Below are 15,505 nucleotides of genomic sequence, written 5' to 3'. Positions count from 1 at the left end.
ATCTCAGCTATTTCCGCACGCACAGCTCAGCTACTGTGCCCGCGTCCCACCCTACTCCCCATGCTCTGTGCTCCCGGATGGACGCAGTGCCAGCCTTCCCTGGGCAGAGGCATGGGTGTGCTTGTTTACCTGGCCTTGAGGAGACTCCTGGCTTTGTCATCCCAGTGCTCTGATACCGTGAGTAGTTCCTGAAGCCGTGCCATAGCTTTCTCCACAGCTGAATACGGGGCCAGACCCACCCCCAGGTCTATGAGACGTCTCATATCATCTAAGGTGAGAGAGCTGGGGTCCAGGCAAGCCTGCTGCACCTCCTCCAGCCAATGGGCCTGCTCCAGCCGGACACGCATCTCAGCAAGCTGGGGAAGCTCGACATCAAATTCAAAGCTGACGTCTAGCAAGTCTTGCAGCTCAGCGGCACTGGGCATCTCCTCAGAGAGCAATTTCTGGCTATGCTGTTGGAAGTCTTCTACACGATTCAAGAGGTCCTTAAAAAACACAGGTTGTTGCATCAAAACGATATTTTCAGTAACTGGCTTCTTGAAAACTCAGAATCTTCAATGCATATTCAACATGACCCTCTGCCATTTCACTTGATTCTAGCAACAATACGGGTAAAACAAGGTAATACATAAGCCAACTGACAGTTACACAAGTGACTCTAAGAGAGACTTATACCAACTGTAGTAGCTGGTGGTCACTGTGAAAGGTAAAAATTTCCAACCTTCTCTCTCCTCTGCAGGCCTGTTACAATCTCTTTATATACATGTTACCACTCAACAGGTTACCAAAAGCATTTGCAAATAAATGTACAAATTAACCACACGGGAAGACAACTTGATCATGTGAACTGGGCTTGTATACAAAATACACGAAGGTGGGCACCCCCACCTCCCCATCCAGGTACCTTCAGCAGTGGCGTCTGACTGAGGACACAGGGCAGGGCGTGCAGCTGGCTCACGAACTGTCGGAGCTCATTCACTGTCAACTGATTGTGGGATTTCCCTCCACCAGATCGATACCTAGACAGACAAAGGCCCAAGGAGACTGCATGAGAGCAGGTACCCCACCAGCCCCAGACTCCAACGTCATGGGGAAAACCAGCCACAGCAGGCTGCCGAAGAGCCCAAGCCAGGGCGTGCACAGTGCCCACCTCGTCTGCCTCTTGCCGTTAAGCAGCTGCTGGGCGACAGAGGCACATTTCTCCGCGTCCTGTGTCACTAAGCGGAGGTGACGTAAAAGATCGTTGTCCGGGAATTTCTTCGTCTCAGATTCCTCAATCAAAGCCTTAAAGCTGACAAGGCCTAGGAATAAAGAAAAGATCACCTCTTCTGTGATCATTATGTATGAAATACTGGTACGAAATACAGAGGGGGAGGTTCGATTTGATCAGTTCTTACCTATAGATATTTGCAATGTTTTACCTCTTTAATAAATTTGTTCTTTTTTTTTTTTTTTTTTGCCTGAGAGTGGAATGTTTTAAAAAGTGCCTAAAGCTGCCCTTCAATGTGGAAATGTTTAAGAAACAAAGAACCCCTGCCTTGTCAAAACAGAGCAAATGCAGTTCTTCCTGTGGCTGGAACCACTTCTTCCTCCTGCATTTTACTCTGCACCTGGCAGGGGACTAGTGGGCTCAGAGACAGTGACCTGCACCGGCCCTGAACAGGAGAGGGCAGCGCCACCTGCTGAGCTACAGAAAGGAAAGCAAATGAAAACACTTTCAAAGAAAAGATGCGAAGGGAAGCAGTGCCTTTCAAATGTAATAACAAGAGACAGAGACCTTGACTAGAACGAAGAAGTAATAAACCAGCATTTCACAGACTCTTAATTTAACGATATGCTGTCTTTGTCCTGAGATCTAGTTCAAAAACAACAAGCAAAACAAACAAAAACCTTTTCTAAAGGTCCATATAAAATGTGAAATACTTTTATTTCTGAGACAAAGAGGTGTAAAGGTTATTTTGTAACAACATGATGTTTGTTAAATACATGATCCTGCACAACTCATATATCAAGACTTCACTTTGATGTAAGGACATCTGCCTCATTCACTCTTGGCTTTAAAACCTCTGCTAAAGCTCCAAATCTGGCTGGACAGATGGGCTAAGTCAGGCTGCTTCAAGTAATCCATTTGCTGATAACTTTAAGTTGGCTATGTTACAATCCGTCCCAATTTGCCAATCACCAAGTCACACTTTCTATATACCACGTACTTTTCTTCTTATTAATCTTCGCCTCCAAAGCTTCGTTCACATTCAAGGCCCATTCGTTGTAAGATTCTGCTCGAAGCTTCAGTGCATTCATCATGGGGTAGAGATCATCCAGAGTGTATCTATACCTGGAAACAGAATAGCAGGCTTAGCTCTGAGATATGTGGGTTTGGAGGAAATCAGATGTTTTATACTAAGGACTTAGTGTTTTCCATAGAAAAAAATCATTCTTCCTACTCACCGCAGTTTATATTTATAAGGAGGACAGGAACATAATTCCTTTACATGATGCAGGCAAACAAGCAGGCCAGGTTTACAAGAACAGGAGATGGCAGACATGAAGCATGTGGTTTTGCATTTTACACACTGACGCTCATCATCTGGCAACAGCTCAAAATCCATTCTTTCTGAATCAATTACTCCCTAGAATAAAGTGTGTACTTTAGAGATCTCCAAAGGATAATACAATCCATCAGCCCCCAAGACAAACATGTAATAGTTGAGTTTAAATTAAAAAAAAAAAAAAAAGAGCCTAACCAAAGTAGAGAGTAGAGAGTGCGTGATTAAAAATGTGTGGGGGAATTCCCGTGTGGCGCAGTGGTTAAGAATCCACCTGCCAATGCAGGGGGACACGGGTTTGTCCCTGGTCCGGGAAGATCCTACATGTCGCGGAGCAACTAAGTCCGGGAGCCACAACTACTGAGCCTGCGAGCCACAACTACTAAAGCCCGCGTGCCTAGAGCTGGTGCTCCGCAACAAGAGAAGCCACCGCAATGAGAAGTACACGCACCACAACGAAGAGTAGCCCCCGCTCACCGCAACTAGAGAAAAGCCCGCGCACAGCAACGAAGACTCAACACAGCCAAAAATAAATAAGTAAATTTTTTAAAATGTGTGTGGACCTAGCAAATGTGGGCAAGTTAATCTATTTCACCCATCTAGGGAGAACCTCTTCTGGACACGGTAGGTCCTTATGTTTGGCCATTTTGATCTGAGTATGAGAACAGTTATTAACAGGTCCACAAAACTACAGAGATTAGCTGTTTATTCTACTCCAAATTGGCCTTGTCCATATTTTGCGTCTAGATAAGAGCAAAAGAAATGCATATACTTTCTACTACAGAGGAAATGCTATACAGGGCTTCAGAGTAATGTTGCTGGAGAATCCACAAAAATAACAAATATAAATGAAAGGAAAGAAGATGGGGCAGGTGAAAAAGACTATCGTACAGGAATTGTCAATGTGAAGATTCTGAGTGGTCTATTAGCCTCTTATATGGAAAGTTCTTGGAAAAGGTTCGACAATCTGTGCAACAGAGACTGTAATTGTAACAAGGCATTTCCCAATTGATACTGTCAAGATAAATGAGGTCTTGAACCAGGAAGTTTCTACTGTAGTTTGTACCACCTGACATCTAGCCCTTCTAGGATATACCTTTTGTTATGTAAAAATCAAACTTGTACCACTTTCTCTCCTTATCCAGAACTGGATCCAAATCTCACCTTGAGAATGCCAGAGTCTGATTAAGTCAGTTTATAAACCATCAAGGCTCCTTTGTTTTACTCTTTTATTCTGTATTTCAACCTTTTGACCATTTCACTTCCTGCTAATCAGGAAAGTACGGAAAATCTAACAAAAGAATTTTGGTTTTAATCTGGAATTAATCGTTAAAAAGGACTTTGTGATGGAGATGGCTAAAATTTTGTTTAAAGTAAGATTAAGGATCAACTCCATGGATTTTGGTTGAGAATGAATCATATTAGTTCACCCAATTTTAATTTGTAAATTTCTACATCTGGAAAAAAATTATGCGTGCTCAAAGTTCCAAAGACCTTCGTAAGATGCTTAAACCCTCTGGGCATTGTTTTCCTAATTCTACAATATCAGGGGAAGGTGAGTAAACTGCTGTTGGTTCAAGGTGAGCTCCAGGGAGCCAACACTCTAAAGAGGCACATAAAAGAAAAAAAAAAAAAATCAATGTGACTATTTGTGGATATGACTGTCCCAAAAGAATCTACAAAAAACTACTAGAACTACTGGGTTTAGCAAGGAGGTAGGATACAGAGTCAATTTTGGAAAGTCAACTGTATTTTTAAATACTAGCAATAAACAATTGGAAATCGAAAAAAATTTTGAAGTACCATTCATAATAGTACCAAAAAAAAAGAAATACCTAATTATAAACCCAAGAAAATATGTGTAAAATCTGTGTGCTGCAGTCTACAAAATACTGAAAGAAATCAAGAACACCTAAATAAATGAGGGGATAGACTATGTTCATGGATTGGAAGACTCAGTATTGTTAAGATGTCAATTCTCCCCCAAACTATCCATAGGTTTAATGCAGTTCCAATCAAAATGCCAACAGGCTTTTTGGTAGAAATCAGTAAGCTGATTCTAAACTTTATATGGAAAACCAAAGGAACTAAAATAGGCAAAACAATTTTTAAAAGGAACAAAGTTGGAGGACTCACACTACCTCATTTCAAGACTTATTAGAAAGTTACAGTAATCAAGACCATATGGTATTAGCAAGAGGATAAATGCATAGACTAAGAGACTAGAACAGAGTCCAGAAGTAGCTCCACACATGTGTGAATTAATTTTCAACAAAGGTGCCAGGGTAATTCAAAGGAAAAAGGAGTCTTTTCAAGAAATGGTGCTGGAACAGTTAGTCAGCCATATGCAAAAACAATGATCTCAACCCACACCTTGCCATAAACAAAAATTACTTAAGAGGATTAAAGACTTAAATGTAAAACCTAAAACTAGAAAATCTAGATGACTACACATGAGAAAACCTTTGTGACTTTGGTTAGGCAAAGATTTCTTAGGAAGGACACACCAAAAAAGGTCCATAAAAGAAAAAACTGATAAACTGAACTTCATCAAAATGAAAAACTTCTGCTCTTTGAAAGACACTGCTGAGAGAATGAAAAGACAAGCCACTAGCTGCAAGAAAATACTTGCAGAACACTTATCTGATAAAGGACTGGTGTCTAGAATAAAGAGAAGTCTCCCAACAATCCAATGAAAAAGGGGTAGAGCAAGACATGTGAGAAGACACTTCACCAAAGAGATACATATGCAGGTAGCAAATAAATACATGATAAGATGTTCAATGTATCATTAGCCATTAGACAAATGAAAAGTAAAAGCACAATGAGACGTCAATAATACATCTATTATAATGGTCTTAAAGGAAATTAGACTAAGGAAAAGTTTCCTTAAAATGCTATCAAAGCGCATAAGAACTTTACTAAGTAACACCCAATGACATGCAGTTGGGGTTCCAGAAACCTTACCAATTTACGAACAGTTTCCCTTAGAGCCTTCTCGTCCTCAATCATAATGGCCATGTCTTTCTGAACAGTTGATGCCACTACAACGTCTAGTACGTCCGCCTTGGAGGCCATCTTGCAAATCATCTCGTCGTGGGAAAATACGCAGTAGCGGTGCAGCAGGCGGTAATGCTCCACACACTGTCGGCCTAAGGGCAGCTGCGCCAAAAGACAGGGAGGACACGTGACGTTCATCTCTCTCCTTCCTGTTTCCAAAGACTCCTGACCTTTATTATCAATGACCAAATATCACATCTTGGGTCATATACTGATATCATATATCAATCCTAAAGCTAGACTCTAACAAGCCTTGGACCTTTTAAAATCTTTGCATCTCAAGGATCTGGCAAATTAGGTACATTAATTAAAAACTGGTTTAAAAACCCAACGTATTAATAATGCAGTAATGTCTACAACAATGTAGAATCTAATTGGAAATAAGAATTTACACATTTCCTGAAACAACTGTGTGGAACTGGTGTGGTTAATCTACTTCAGGGAACAATAATGCTCTAAAAACTATAGAACAGAAAATAATTATAGATGTAGGTATTACTACTGGGTACTATTTTATTGGGCCAACTATTTTGGGTTGGCCAAAAAGTTCATTTGGGTTTTTCCATGACATGTTACAGAAAAACCTGAAGGAACTTTTTGGTCAACCCAGTGTTAAAAAAAAAAAAAGCACTGAAGGTCGTAATTTATTAGATTTAACACCACACCCACTTAAACTAGGTAGCTCTTTTTAGGCAAATGATAAGTATTAATACTAATATAAAAACTCCACTTTACAACCACCTGAAATCAAATGTCATTTAAAATTACTGTGTTTGGATAATTTAAGCCAGTGCTGCGTAAAGTACAGTCTTAAGACTGGAACTGTTTGTTATCAGTTTGCAATGAGATACTAAGCTTCAGCCAAAACGTCACTCAGCAGACTCTTCACCAGGTCTTGGCTGACACTGCAGGGCCAGGGCCTCTCCTGCTGGGAAGGTACACAGCTGGCTGACCTGCCATTTCAGCAGCAACTGGTTTAAGCAACTAGACACATGACAGCTTCTAAGCATTCTATACCATTTCTGCAGGAAAAACGGTAAATGTGAAAAGGCTTGCTAGGTCATAATTACACACCCAGTCGACAGTGCAGAAGTTAACAGCCTCAGCGAAATTAAAACCTTGATTGAAACCGCTGTGGTAGGCTCTTGGAAATGTGATCACAAACTCCCCAGCACACTGATTAGTTCGGTAAACCTAAGGAGACAGAAATTGGAGATTTTCAGTGACATCCTCACAAAAGACAATCTAGACATAGACTATCAGATGATTCTCCAGAAAGGGTAGGAAAAAAAGTATGGCTGAATATTACCTAAAGATATTCATTTCTGCCACAAGATGGAGTAGTTCCCCAGACTGCCAGGTTGGTAAGTATCTCAAGAGAAAACAGCTTACACCACAGAAATCTGGCTACATCCAGGATCAGGACACATCTTTCCAAATATTATCATACCGAAATAGGATCTCCTACCACCAACTGAAGAAATTCCACTCTATTTCAAGGATCTCATTCCACACAGAGATCTTCTTGATTTGGGCCTCAAACTTACCTCCCACCAACAATTCCCCTTTTCCCTCTACCCAAAAACACCTATATTGCTCTAGGCACAAAATCCTCAGACTGAACGAACTACTACATAATAGTAATAGTATTAGATGTCTTTTCAATACATCTCTCTCCACCAGCGGTTCTCCAAAATGTAGTTCCCAGACCAAAAGCAGCAACAGCAACTGGGAACTTGTTGGAAATTCCAATTCTCAAGCAGCACCCAGGCCACAAGGACACGCAACTCGGGCTGAGGCCCAGCCCTGTGCTGGAACACGCCCTTCCGGGCTCTGACAGGCCAAGTCTGCAGCCGGCAACCACCGCAAGAGCACAGCCCTCCACCGGGACGGCCTCCTCCTCCTCAACTCTCTGCCACACGCACTCCCCTTCAGAGCCCCACGGCGGAGCCCTTTCCAGCCCTTTCAGAGTTAATGGCTCAGCCCCCGAGTCAACACCACTGTCAAACCACACCACTCTTCCGTGATCTGTGTAAATGCTGTCTTTCCCTTACACTGTGAGTCCCCGAATGCACGAGTTCATTCACCTTCCTCGCTAGGTGCAGAGTCTAGCCCCACGTGGTTTGCTCAACTATTAAAGAACAGGGCGAGAGGTCTCTTCTAAAGCCAGCGACTCATAACGAATCAAAAAGACCGATCAACATGGGGAGGGGGTAGGGGGGTCAAGATGGAAAATGCCAACAACGAGGAGATGGTGGTATTTTGATGACTATTGGTCCTTATTTTCTAAGCTTTGGCCCATGAATATTTTATGATCCCTCAAAGAAAATTCCTTTCCATCTGCCCCCATTTACTGGCCTATGAACCCATAGGCATAAAATGAAGGTCACAAGATCAAGAATTCCTCTTAACATTGTAAATGTATCATTTACATTTGGTTGAGCTAAATAAGATGGATTCTTCAACTTCATACATCTCAATCTGGCCTCCCAAAATGCCTTCAGAGTTTCCTCCGAAAGGAAGCCACTAAGCAAAAATAAGTGCCACTTCGTAGAAAAACATCAGAGGAAGAAGTACCAATAGCATCTTTCAGTCTAGAGTGGGAACCCTGAAATCCATGCTCAAGACACTGAAATAAATTTTCTCTTAAGCTTAATTAGGGGCAGCGGGGAGAATGTAAGATCCACCAAGCATGTCACCGTGTAAATTCAATGAGTTATTTTCTAAAGTAGGGATGGAGTATGAAGGATTCTGACACAAGAGTTTAGATCTAATTATATCAATAACAGAACCTAGCCATTTTCAGAGTACACTAATTTATACTAACAACACTTATTTTTTTACAGTTTTTGTTTTGCTGTGCTGAAGGACTGAAGTTATAAACAAAAGTTATAGTTTAGAAAGCAGGAATGGTGATGGTGTACAACCTGTGAACGTACTCTGAACTGAACACCAGAAAGGAAAGGAAGAGACAGCCGCACAGTTACTATTGCAAAGTAAGGCTGCTCAGCAATCTAGTCATCAGCTGCGACAAATCAGCTTTTTATGGTGTCTGAGGATCCAGTCCCACTGGCTTAATGCAATATTGTACTAAATTACACCACACAGCTGTTTCTATACAACCAAATCAGCTTCATAAAAACGTGAGCAACAGGGAAAAAGAGAAGTGGGGAGTTAAGCCTGGGTGGCAGGAGGACTGACTCAAAACATACAGGCACTTCGTGAGTCATCAGGGTATTGGGGTTCATGATGGTGACGAGCTGGTGGAGGAGGTCGGGCTGGGAGATGAAGAGCTCCGGGGCCAGCCTTTTCATCACAGTCTCCAGCTGCTCGGCGGCGTACCCTGGGACTCCATACCAGGTCTTTGGCTCACCCCTAAAACAGATTGTAAAAGCAGATCAATCTCAAAATTTACATGAAATTTCAGTAGCTTCTTCAACTCATACAACACTAATGCAAACAAGATGGTTAACCAGTTCCTATTTTTTAGATCCTGCTTTGTAAGGCAATGTTCAAACTGAAGAAATATCACCAGAAATATGATCTGAACATATGTAATGCATTTTCCCTCTTCAAGGATGAAGTTTAAACATGAGACTTCCCATCTGAGGTCCCTCTCTTCCCTCCCATTTTACCTGACCCTTCAGAAAATGTAAATATCTAGCATTTCTAAGAATATAAGGTATTATGTTAGCTACAGGGTATGTGGTCACCACAATTTCCTACAGCAACTAGCAAGGGATGGCAACTCTCCGCCCTGACAGCGAGTTAAACCAAACTCTAAGTAAGGCGATTAGCATTTCTAAAGAGCTCTTCTTCAAAGCACGTTTAACTGTCAACCAATTAATCTGTAACATCCCTGTGAAGTATGGTAAACATCATTTCACAGCTGGGAGCAATTGCCTGGGGAAGCAGGACTGACACTCTGCACGTAAAAGGCCAACTCCCTCTTTTCTTGTGGTACATCCTCAAATTCCTTGTGTGGGAATTTAAGTGAGTTACAGATCTTCAAATATTTTTGTACTCAGAAAGCAAGGGAAATGGAGGGGAGGGGAGGGAAACAGATGTGAAATAAAAGTTAAAAAGCCCAAATATCCGCCGCAGCCCACCACACACACACACACAGACACGCGCAGATGGGGCGCACTCTACCTACCGTGCAGAGTGATGCCAGAACTCGGCAGGCCGTGAGGAGCGGTCAGTCCCAAGGTCCTGAAGGACCCACACGACCCACACCCCTCTCCTTGCCCAAAGGGCTATCTGGGCCGCCGGGCCCACAGCACGGGAAGGGGTTTCCACAGTAAGAGCAACTCGGTGCTTTCTAACCTTTCTGCGAGTAAAGACTTCTCTGACAATTAGAGAAAAGCTGTCTATCTTCTCCCCAGAAGCCTGTTATACTTGAAAACTCATGTGCAAGTGCAGGGCTTCATGGATTTCCTACGGATTCTTAAGAACCTTTGTCTTAAATTGTTAGGATGCCTGTCCAATAGTAGTTAAAAAAAAAAAAAAAAAAAACTTAAGGAAAAAAAACCTCACCACTCTTCAGACTCAGTTAAGAGATGTGTCACAACTAAGAGGCGGGTAAGTTTTCCAACTCAGCGTGCATACCATCTGTAGGGGCTCTGGAACCCCTTACCAGTGCAGGTAGTTAATGGAATAGCTCCAGTGGTCTTCAATATGCCAACAGAAGGAAGAAAAGCACATTCCCACGTACAACCAAGGAAGCTTCATGCCGCATATGTCAGCGGTGATGTGAGCGAGGACAGACTGCTCCATCACTGGCATGTTGTTCAAATTCCAGCCACTGTCAAGATATTCCTAAAAATAAGGAGATAAAGTATAAAGGTTTATACTTTATACTTAAATTCTCTATCATGCCAGCATTTTGGAACTCTGCTGGTTTCAAAAAGCTGGCTGAAAAGTCTCCTTCAAAATAAAAAGAATTTGGGGGTGGGGGCTGGGGAGCCACTATGCTTACCTCCTGGATGCCCATAGATTACTTCTGCCCAGCTCTGCGCTTTATATAAATGGACCTGTGTGTGTGTGTCTATATTATGTGTATCTGGTTCCAATCCCTCAGATTTTCTTCAGAACGAGAAACCAAAGTTACAGAATCTGAAGTCAAAGGGAGGTAAGTGATTCTCCCATATCATCTTAGTTAGGACTAGAATTCTTCTATGGGTTCTTTCTACTATTCTTGAAATCATTAAAAATCTGGTAATTAAGGATTTTCTAAAGTATCATAAATTACTTCAAGCCAACCAACCAATTTCCATGACTATCTCAAGTTCCAAGCAACATATACGTGTTGTATGTAGCACAGCTGCTACTAGCCCAGCGTGATGACCTCTGGATCAATGGTGGGCTGGCTCTAAAGGCGCCCCCCACCCGTCCCCCCGGCGCCCCCGCAAGTCCACGAGCTCACAGCCACGACTACCTCCTCCTCAGGCGAGAGCTTCACTTTCCCGTCTCGGACTGGGAAGCCACTGCCGAACTCCTTTGAGGCGATATCAGCTCCATATTCCACGGTAACATCCTCTTCGATGGTGCTCACCAGTCGCCAAAATTCTTTCTCAACCAGTTCTGTGGGAACCATCTGTATACAAAACGAGGAAGTAAAGAGAGTGAATCTCCGCAGACACTCACAAACTGCCCGTGACCAATGTGACTAGACAGGCTAAGTGACAGGAATCACAGGATAGCAACCTGAGGAAAAACTGTGTCCATAACATAACGTCCCAAATGTTCCTCAACTGGCCCCCGACAGCTCAGACATGAACATCATTTTCTAAAAGGAATTTTATAACCAAGAGCTGACTAAGAATTCATGTTCCTCTATCAACAACCTGGCCACTACTGTAAAAGGAGTCAAGGAAAGCAAAGTGCTAAGATTTAAGAACTGGAGGTGTTTTTCTGTTTTGAGAAATCTAATATACAACCTGGTTGACTTCTGTTTAGTAACAGTAGTTAGCTGTATTTGAACGATGCTTCATTCTCTGAAATGCATTCAAACACATCACCTGAGTCCACCCTCTCACTCTTTCCACTAGACCTGGCGGAGAGTAATGTGGGCAGCCACGAGGAAAAGGCAGGGTGCAGCAACTCTGCGGCTGCAGGCCCGAGTGTAAAGGGCTGGCCAGGCTGAGTGCTTAGGATCTGCACTAATCTGATATGAGGCCAGAGGCCTGTCCCTCAAAGTGCAAAAAGCCAACCACAAATACAAGAGGCACCAGGACTGGTTAAGCGAACATATGGGGACATAATATGTAATGTAGGAGAGGTCAAAAGAACTGAAAATTCAAAAGGAATATTACTTGAATTTATAAGCCTGTTAAATAAGGGGACATTTTAAGTAACTTAACAGTTAATGTTAGTGATGTTAGGCGAAGCAGGTTCACTCATACACTGCTATGGTCCCGTAAATGATACAGCTATTAGATGGGAAAAAAATGGATAAATATTAAGAAAATAATCCAATTAAAGAGACGCATACAGGACTTCCCTGGTGGTGCAGTGGTTAAGAATCCACCTGCCAATGCAGGGGACACGGGTGGGCTCAACAAACAGATCCCGACTGGTTCCCGGATCCCTGGTCCGGGAAGATCCCACATGCTGTGGAGCAACTAAGCCCATGCGCCACAACTACTGAGCCTGCGCTCTAGAGCCCTCACGTCACAACTACTATAGCCCGTGTGCCCTAGGGCCCACGTGCCGCAACTACTGAAGCCTAGAGCCCGTGCTCCTCAACAAGAGAAGCCACCACAATGCGAAGCCCACGCACCGTAACAAAGAATAGTGCCTGCTCACCGGAACTGCAGAAAGCTCACGCGCAGCAACGAAGACCCAACACAGCCCCTGCGCCCCCAAAAAGGAGATGCATACAATGTTTGCTATAGCACTTTGTTGGTAGTGAGAAAAAACAGCTTAAATATCCAGAAGTATGGTAGGAAACCATTCATTTTGGTGTACTCATTTGATGGAATAGTAAATGCTGAATGAAGCATGCTTATGCTTCTAAGGGAATAAAGGAGAATTTAAAATACTAACGTTTAGGGACTTCCCTAGCGGTCCAGTGGTTAAGAATCTGCCTTCCAATGCAGGGGACGTGGGTTTGATCCCTGGTCGGGGAACTAAAATCCCACATGCCGCAGAGCAACTAAGCCCGCATGCCACAACTAGAGAGAGCCCCGTGCTCCAAAGAGCCCGTGCACCGCAACTAAGACCCGACGAAGCCAAATAAATAAATAAATATAAAATCCTAAAGTTTACAGTGCTACCTTATGACAACATAACAAGAGGTAAACGTGCCCCCAGGGCACAGCACATGGACTGGCACACAGGAGTCATTCAATAAATTTTGCAAAGTTTTCTTTGAATTTTATTTGTTGAGCTGAAAGAACTGCTGGTGATTTCCTTTCATTGGTATTCTGTTACTGTCACTATATGATTTGTCTCAAAAAGCCTATCTTTAGAGAAATCAAATGAAAAATTAGAATGCATTTTGAAGTACTGTGGAATGTTAATACTACCGAACAAATTAAAGGTTTCACTGTGCAAGACAATGGCTGACTATCAGGGATAAGGGCCAACTCAAACGTCTTCAGATATACCTTTCCCCAAAGTTATTAAAATCCTAAATCGAAGCAGTTATGTATGTACATACATGGACTGGCATGTTGAAGTAATCAGATTTGAACGCATCCGCCATTTCCCCGAAAGTACGGAGGGTATAGTCCCTGGCTGCCTGTTCAAAGCCAAATGCTTCCTGTGGCTTACTGCACTCCTGTCAAAACACAAAGAAAGAAAGAGGAAAGATATTTATTTATATGTATATTTACTTATGGTTCACATATATATGAGAAATCATATATATATGTTTACTAAAATTACTTGTGTAGTGTAATTCCATTTGTGTAATTTCCATTTGTCTGAATATATATCGAAATATTAACAGTGATTATCTATGGACTATGAAATTACCTATTTTTTAAGTTGTTCAGTGCCTAAGAATTTTTGCAAAGAGCATGCTTTTTTTAAATGAAATTTTTAAAAGTGTAGTTATTAAAATGTTTTTCTGACTCTCAGCTTGCTGCATAGCTGTGCAGCTCACTTCCAAGACCTCTTTCCTATTCAGGCCCACCCCAATTTTTGTCAGGAGACTCCTTATTATCAATTACCAAATCTAAAACCGGAAGGTGAAGAAAAAACCTTCTTAAGGAAGTTTTCTAATGCCACCTCTGCTATTAATTCTGACCTGAGCCAAACACTTAGGACACCTCCAGTCTCCCTTGGGAACATCATGGAGCGGCGGGATCAGGCAGAAGGTGTGGTAACTGTCATCACACCCATCACACAAGAGAAGCCGGTCCTCATCGTTGCCACTGCCACACAAGAGGCAGACATACAGGTCAACCTGCAGCATGAAAATGGGCACAGAACACAGGGGCATGAGCTGCTGTTTGATTCTGTGAAACTCTAGGAATGAAATGGATCTGAGGCATAATCTAGTCTCTCCAACATGCTGCAAGTGAAAATGTTTCACCCTCTATAAGGGACATTTTAAATAAAAATGCTTCACCTTCTGTTATGAGATATTTCATAATATCTCATGCATTCCCAACTCTGAAGAGTAATCGCCAAGATTTCTCAATTGTGTGTTTTAATTAAAGTTTGTTACTTAAATATCCAGCTTTTAGCAGCTTACAGAAACACAGTCTTCTAGAAGAATAACATGTTAGGCAATAAATTATCCACCTAACCAAAAACAGAACTTAAAAAGAAAAAGTTCAATTCTGCCATGTTAAAAGGCAAAAGTTTTTACAGTTTTTACAAAACTGAAACAGTTTCCTTTTAACATGGCAGAACTGAAGTTAACTAACCACATTAAATTACCACTTTACATTCTAATTAGTCATAGTTAAGAAGTTCCCCCAAATACACAGTAATAAAACTACACAGTCATTACCTACTATGGGTCGTATCATGTTTCCCCAAAATTCCTATGTTGAAGTCCTAACCCCCAATACCTCAGAATGTGACTGTATTTGGAGACAGGGTCTTAAAGAGGTCGTTAAAAAGGTCATATGGGTGGGCCCTAATCCAGTATGACTGGTGTCCTTGTAAGAAGAGACTAGGACACAGACACACACAGAGGAAAACCATGAGGACACAGGGACATGACCGTCTATAAGCCAAGGACAGAGGCCTCAGGAAAAAACCAAGTCTGCAAACACCTTGATCTCAGACTTGTAGCCTCCAGAACCGTGGGAAAATAAACTTTGCTTGTTTGAGCCACTCGGTCTGTGATACTTCATTATGGCAGCCAGAGCAGACTTTTTTGTTGTAGCAAATAGAAACCTGGGCTCTGCTAGTTTTCTGACTGCTTTGTTTGTTTCTGTGCTGGGGCAGAGGGAGATAATAGTTATGAACAGAACATTTAATTGGAATAACTTCCAATTCCAAGATCAAAAGCACTGTCCTCAAGCTGCTCCCAGGGGCTCAGAAGGGGGCTGAGGAAGAGAGCTTGGCTTTTTGTTTCCACCTGAGTGAACAGCTCCCCAGGCCTCTGACCCTGCGAGGCCCTAGCCTCCCTCCTATCTGCGCACTCCTTCCCTTATCCTTCCTTGCTGTCAAGTTGGAAAACATCATCTTGATTTCTGATCTACCTTCAGCTCGCTTGGAAGTGGGCTAGTCACTTATCGACAATTCTCCATAGGATCGAGCTCACCATTATTCAGTGCTAAACTGAACGTCCTCCAGAAAAATGGCTGTCAACGCCCCCAGCTGTTACTACTGATTTCATGACGCACCCGTGTTTCCCTGTTTATAAACGGATACTACAAACCACCTCTAAAGGTCTTTTCATTGTGAGACACTGAACCAGCAGTCCCAGGTAAGGC

The 15,505-nt window shown here is 42.4% G+C and overlaps 1 protein-coding gene across 10 annotated transcripts in view; it reads right to left on the bottom strand.

The window, feature by feature from the left end:
- KDM5B (lysine demethylase 5B) overlaps positions 1-15,505 on the bottom strand; it is a 73,153-nt gene that overhangs the window by 14,517 nt on the left and 43,131 nt on the right. For 7 of the 10 annotated variants that reach the window (XM_082413066.1, XM_082413065.1, XM_082413063.1 and 4 more), the window contains 12 exons: positions 13,861-14,019; positions 13,270-13,389; positions 11,044-11,202; positions 10,243-10,424; positions 8,819-8,981; positions 6,681-6,800; positions 5,514-5,708; positions 2,449-2,630; positions 2,211-2,335; positions 1,151-1,301; positions 905-1,019; positions 130-485 (listed from right to left, as the gene is read on the bottom strand). In XM_082413066.1, coding sequence (XP_082269192.1) covers positions 130-485; positions 905-1,019; positions 1,151-1,301; positions 2,211-2,335; positions 2,449-2,630; positions 5,514-5,708; positions 6,681-6,800; positions 8,819-8,981; positions 10,243-10,424; positions 11,044-11,202; positions 13,270-13,389; positions 13,861-14,019 — 2,027 coding nt within the window. The remainder of the gene's footprint in view (positions 1-129; positions 486-904; positions 1,020-1,150; positions 1,302-2,210; positions 2,336-2,448; positions 2,631-5,513; positions 5,709-6,680; positions 6,801-8,818; positions 8,982-10,242; positions 10,425-11,043; positions 11,203-13,269; positions 13,390-13,860; positions 14,020-15,505) is intronic. The other 3 variants (XM_082413070.1, XM_082413071.1, XM_082413072.1) reach the window with 2 other exon arrangements.

The sequence above is a fragment of the Balaenoptera physalus genome (genome assembly GCF_965194825.1).
Source record: "Balaenoptera physalus genome assembly, chromosome: 1".
Taxonomy (NCBI): Eukaryota; Metazoa; Chordata; class Mammalia; order Artiodactyla; family Balaenopteridae; genus Balaenoptera; species Balaenoptera physalus.
Note: the sequence above shows the minus strand (reverse complement) of the source record. Positions and strands in the feature narration are given on the sequence as shown.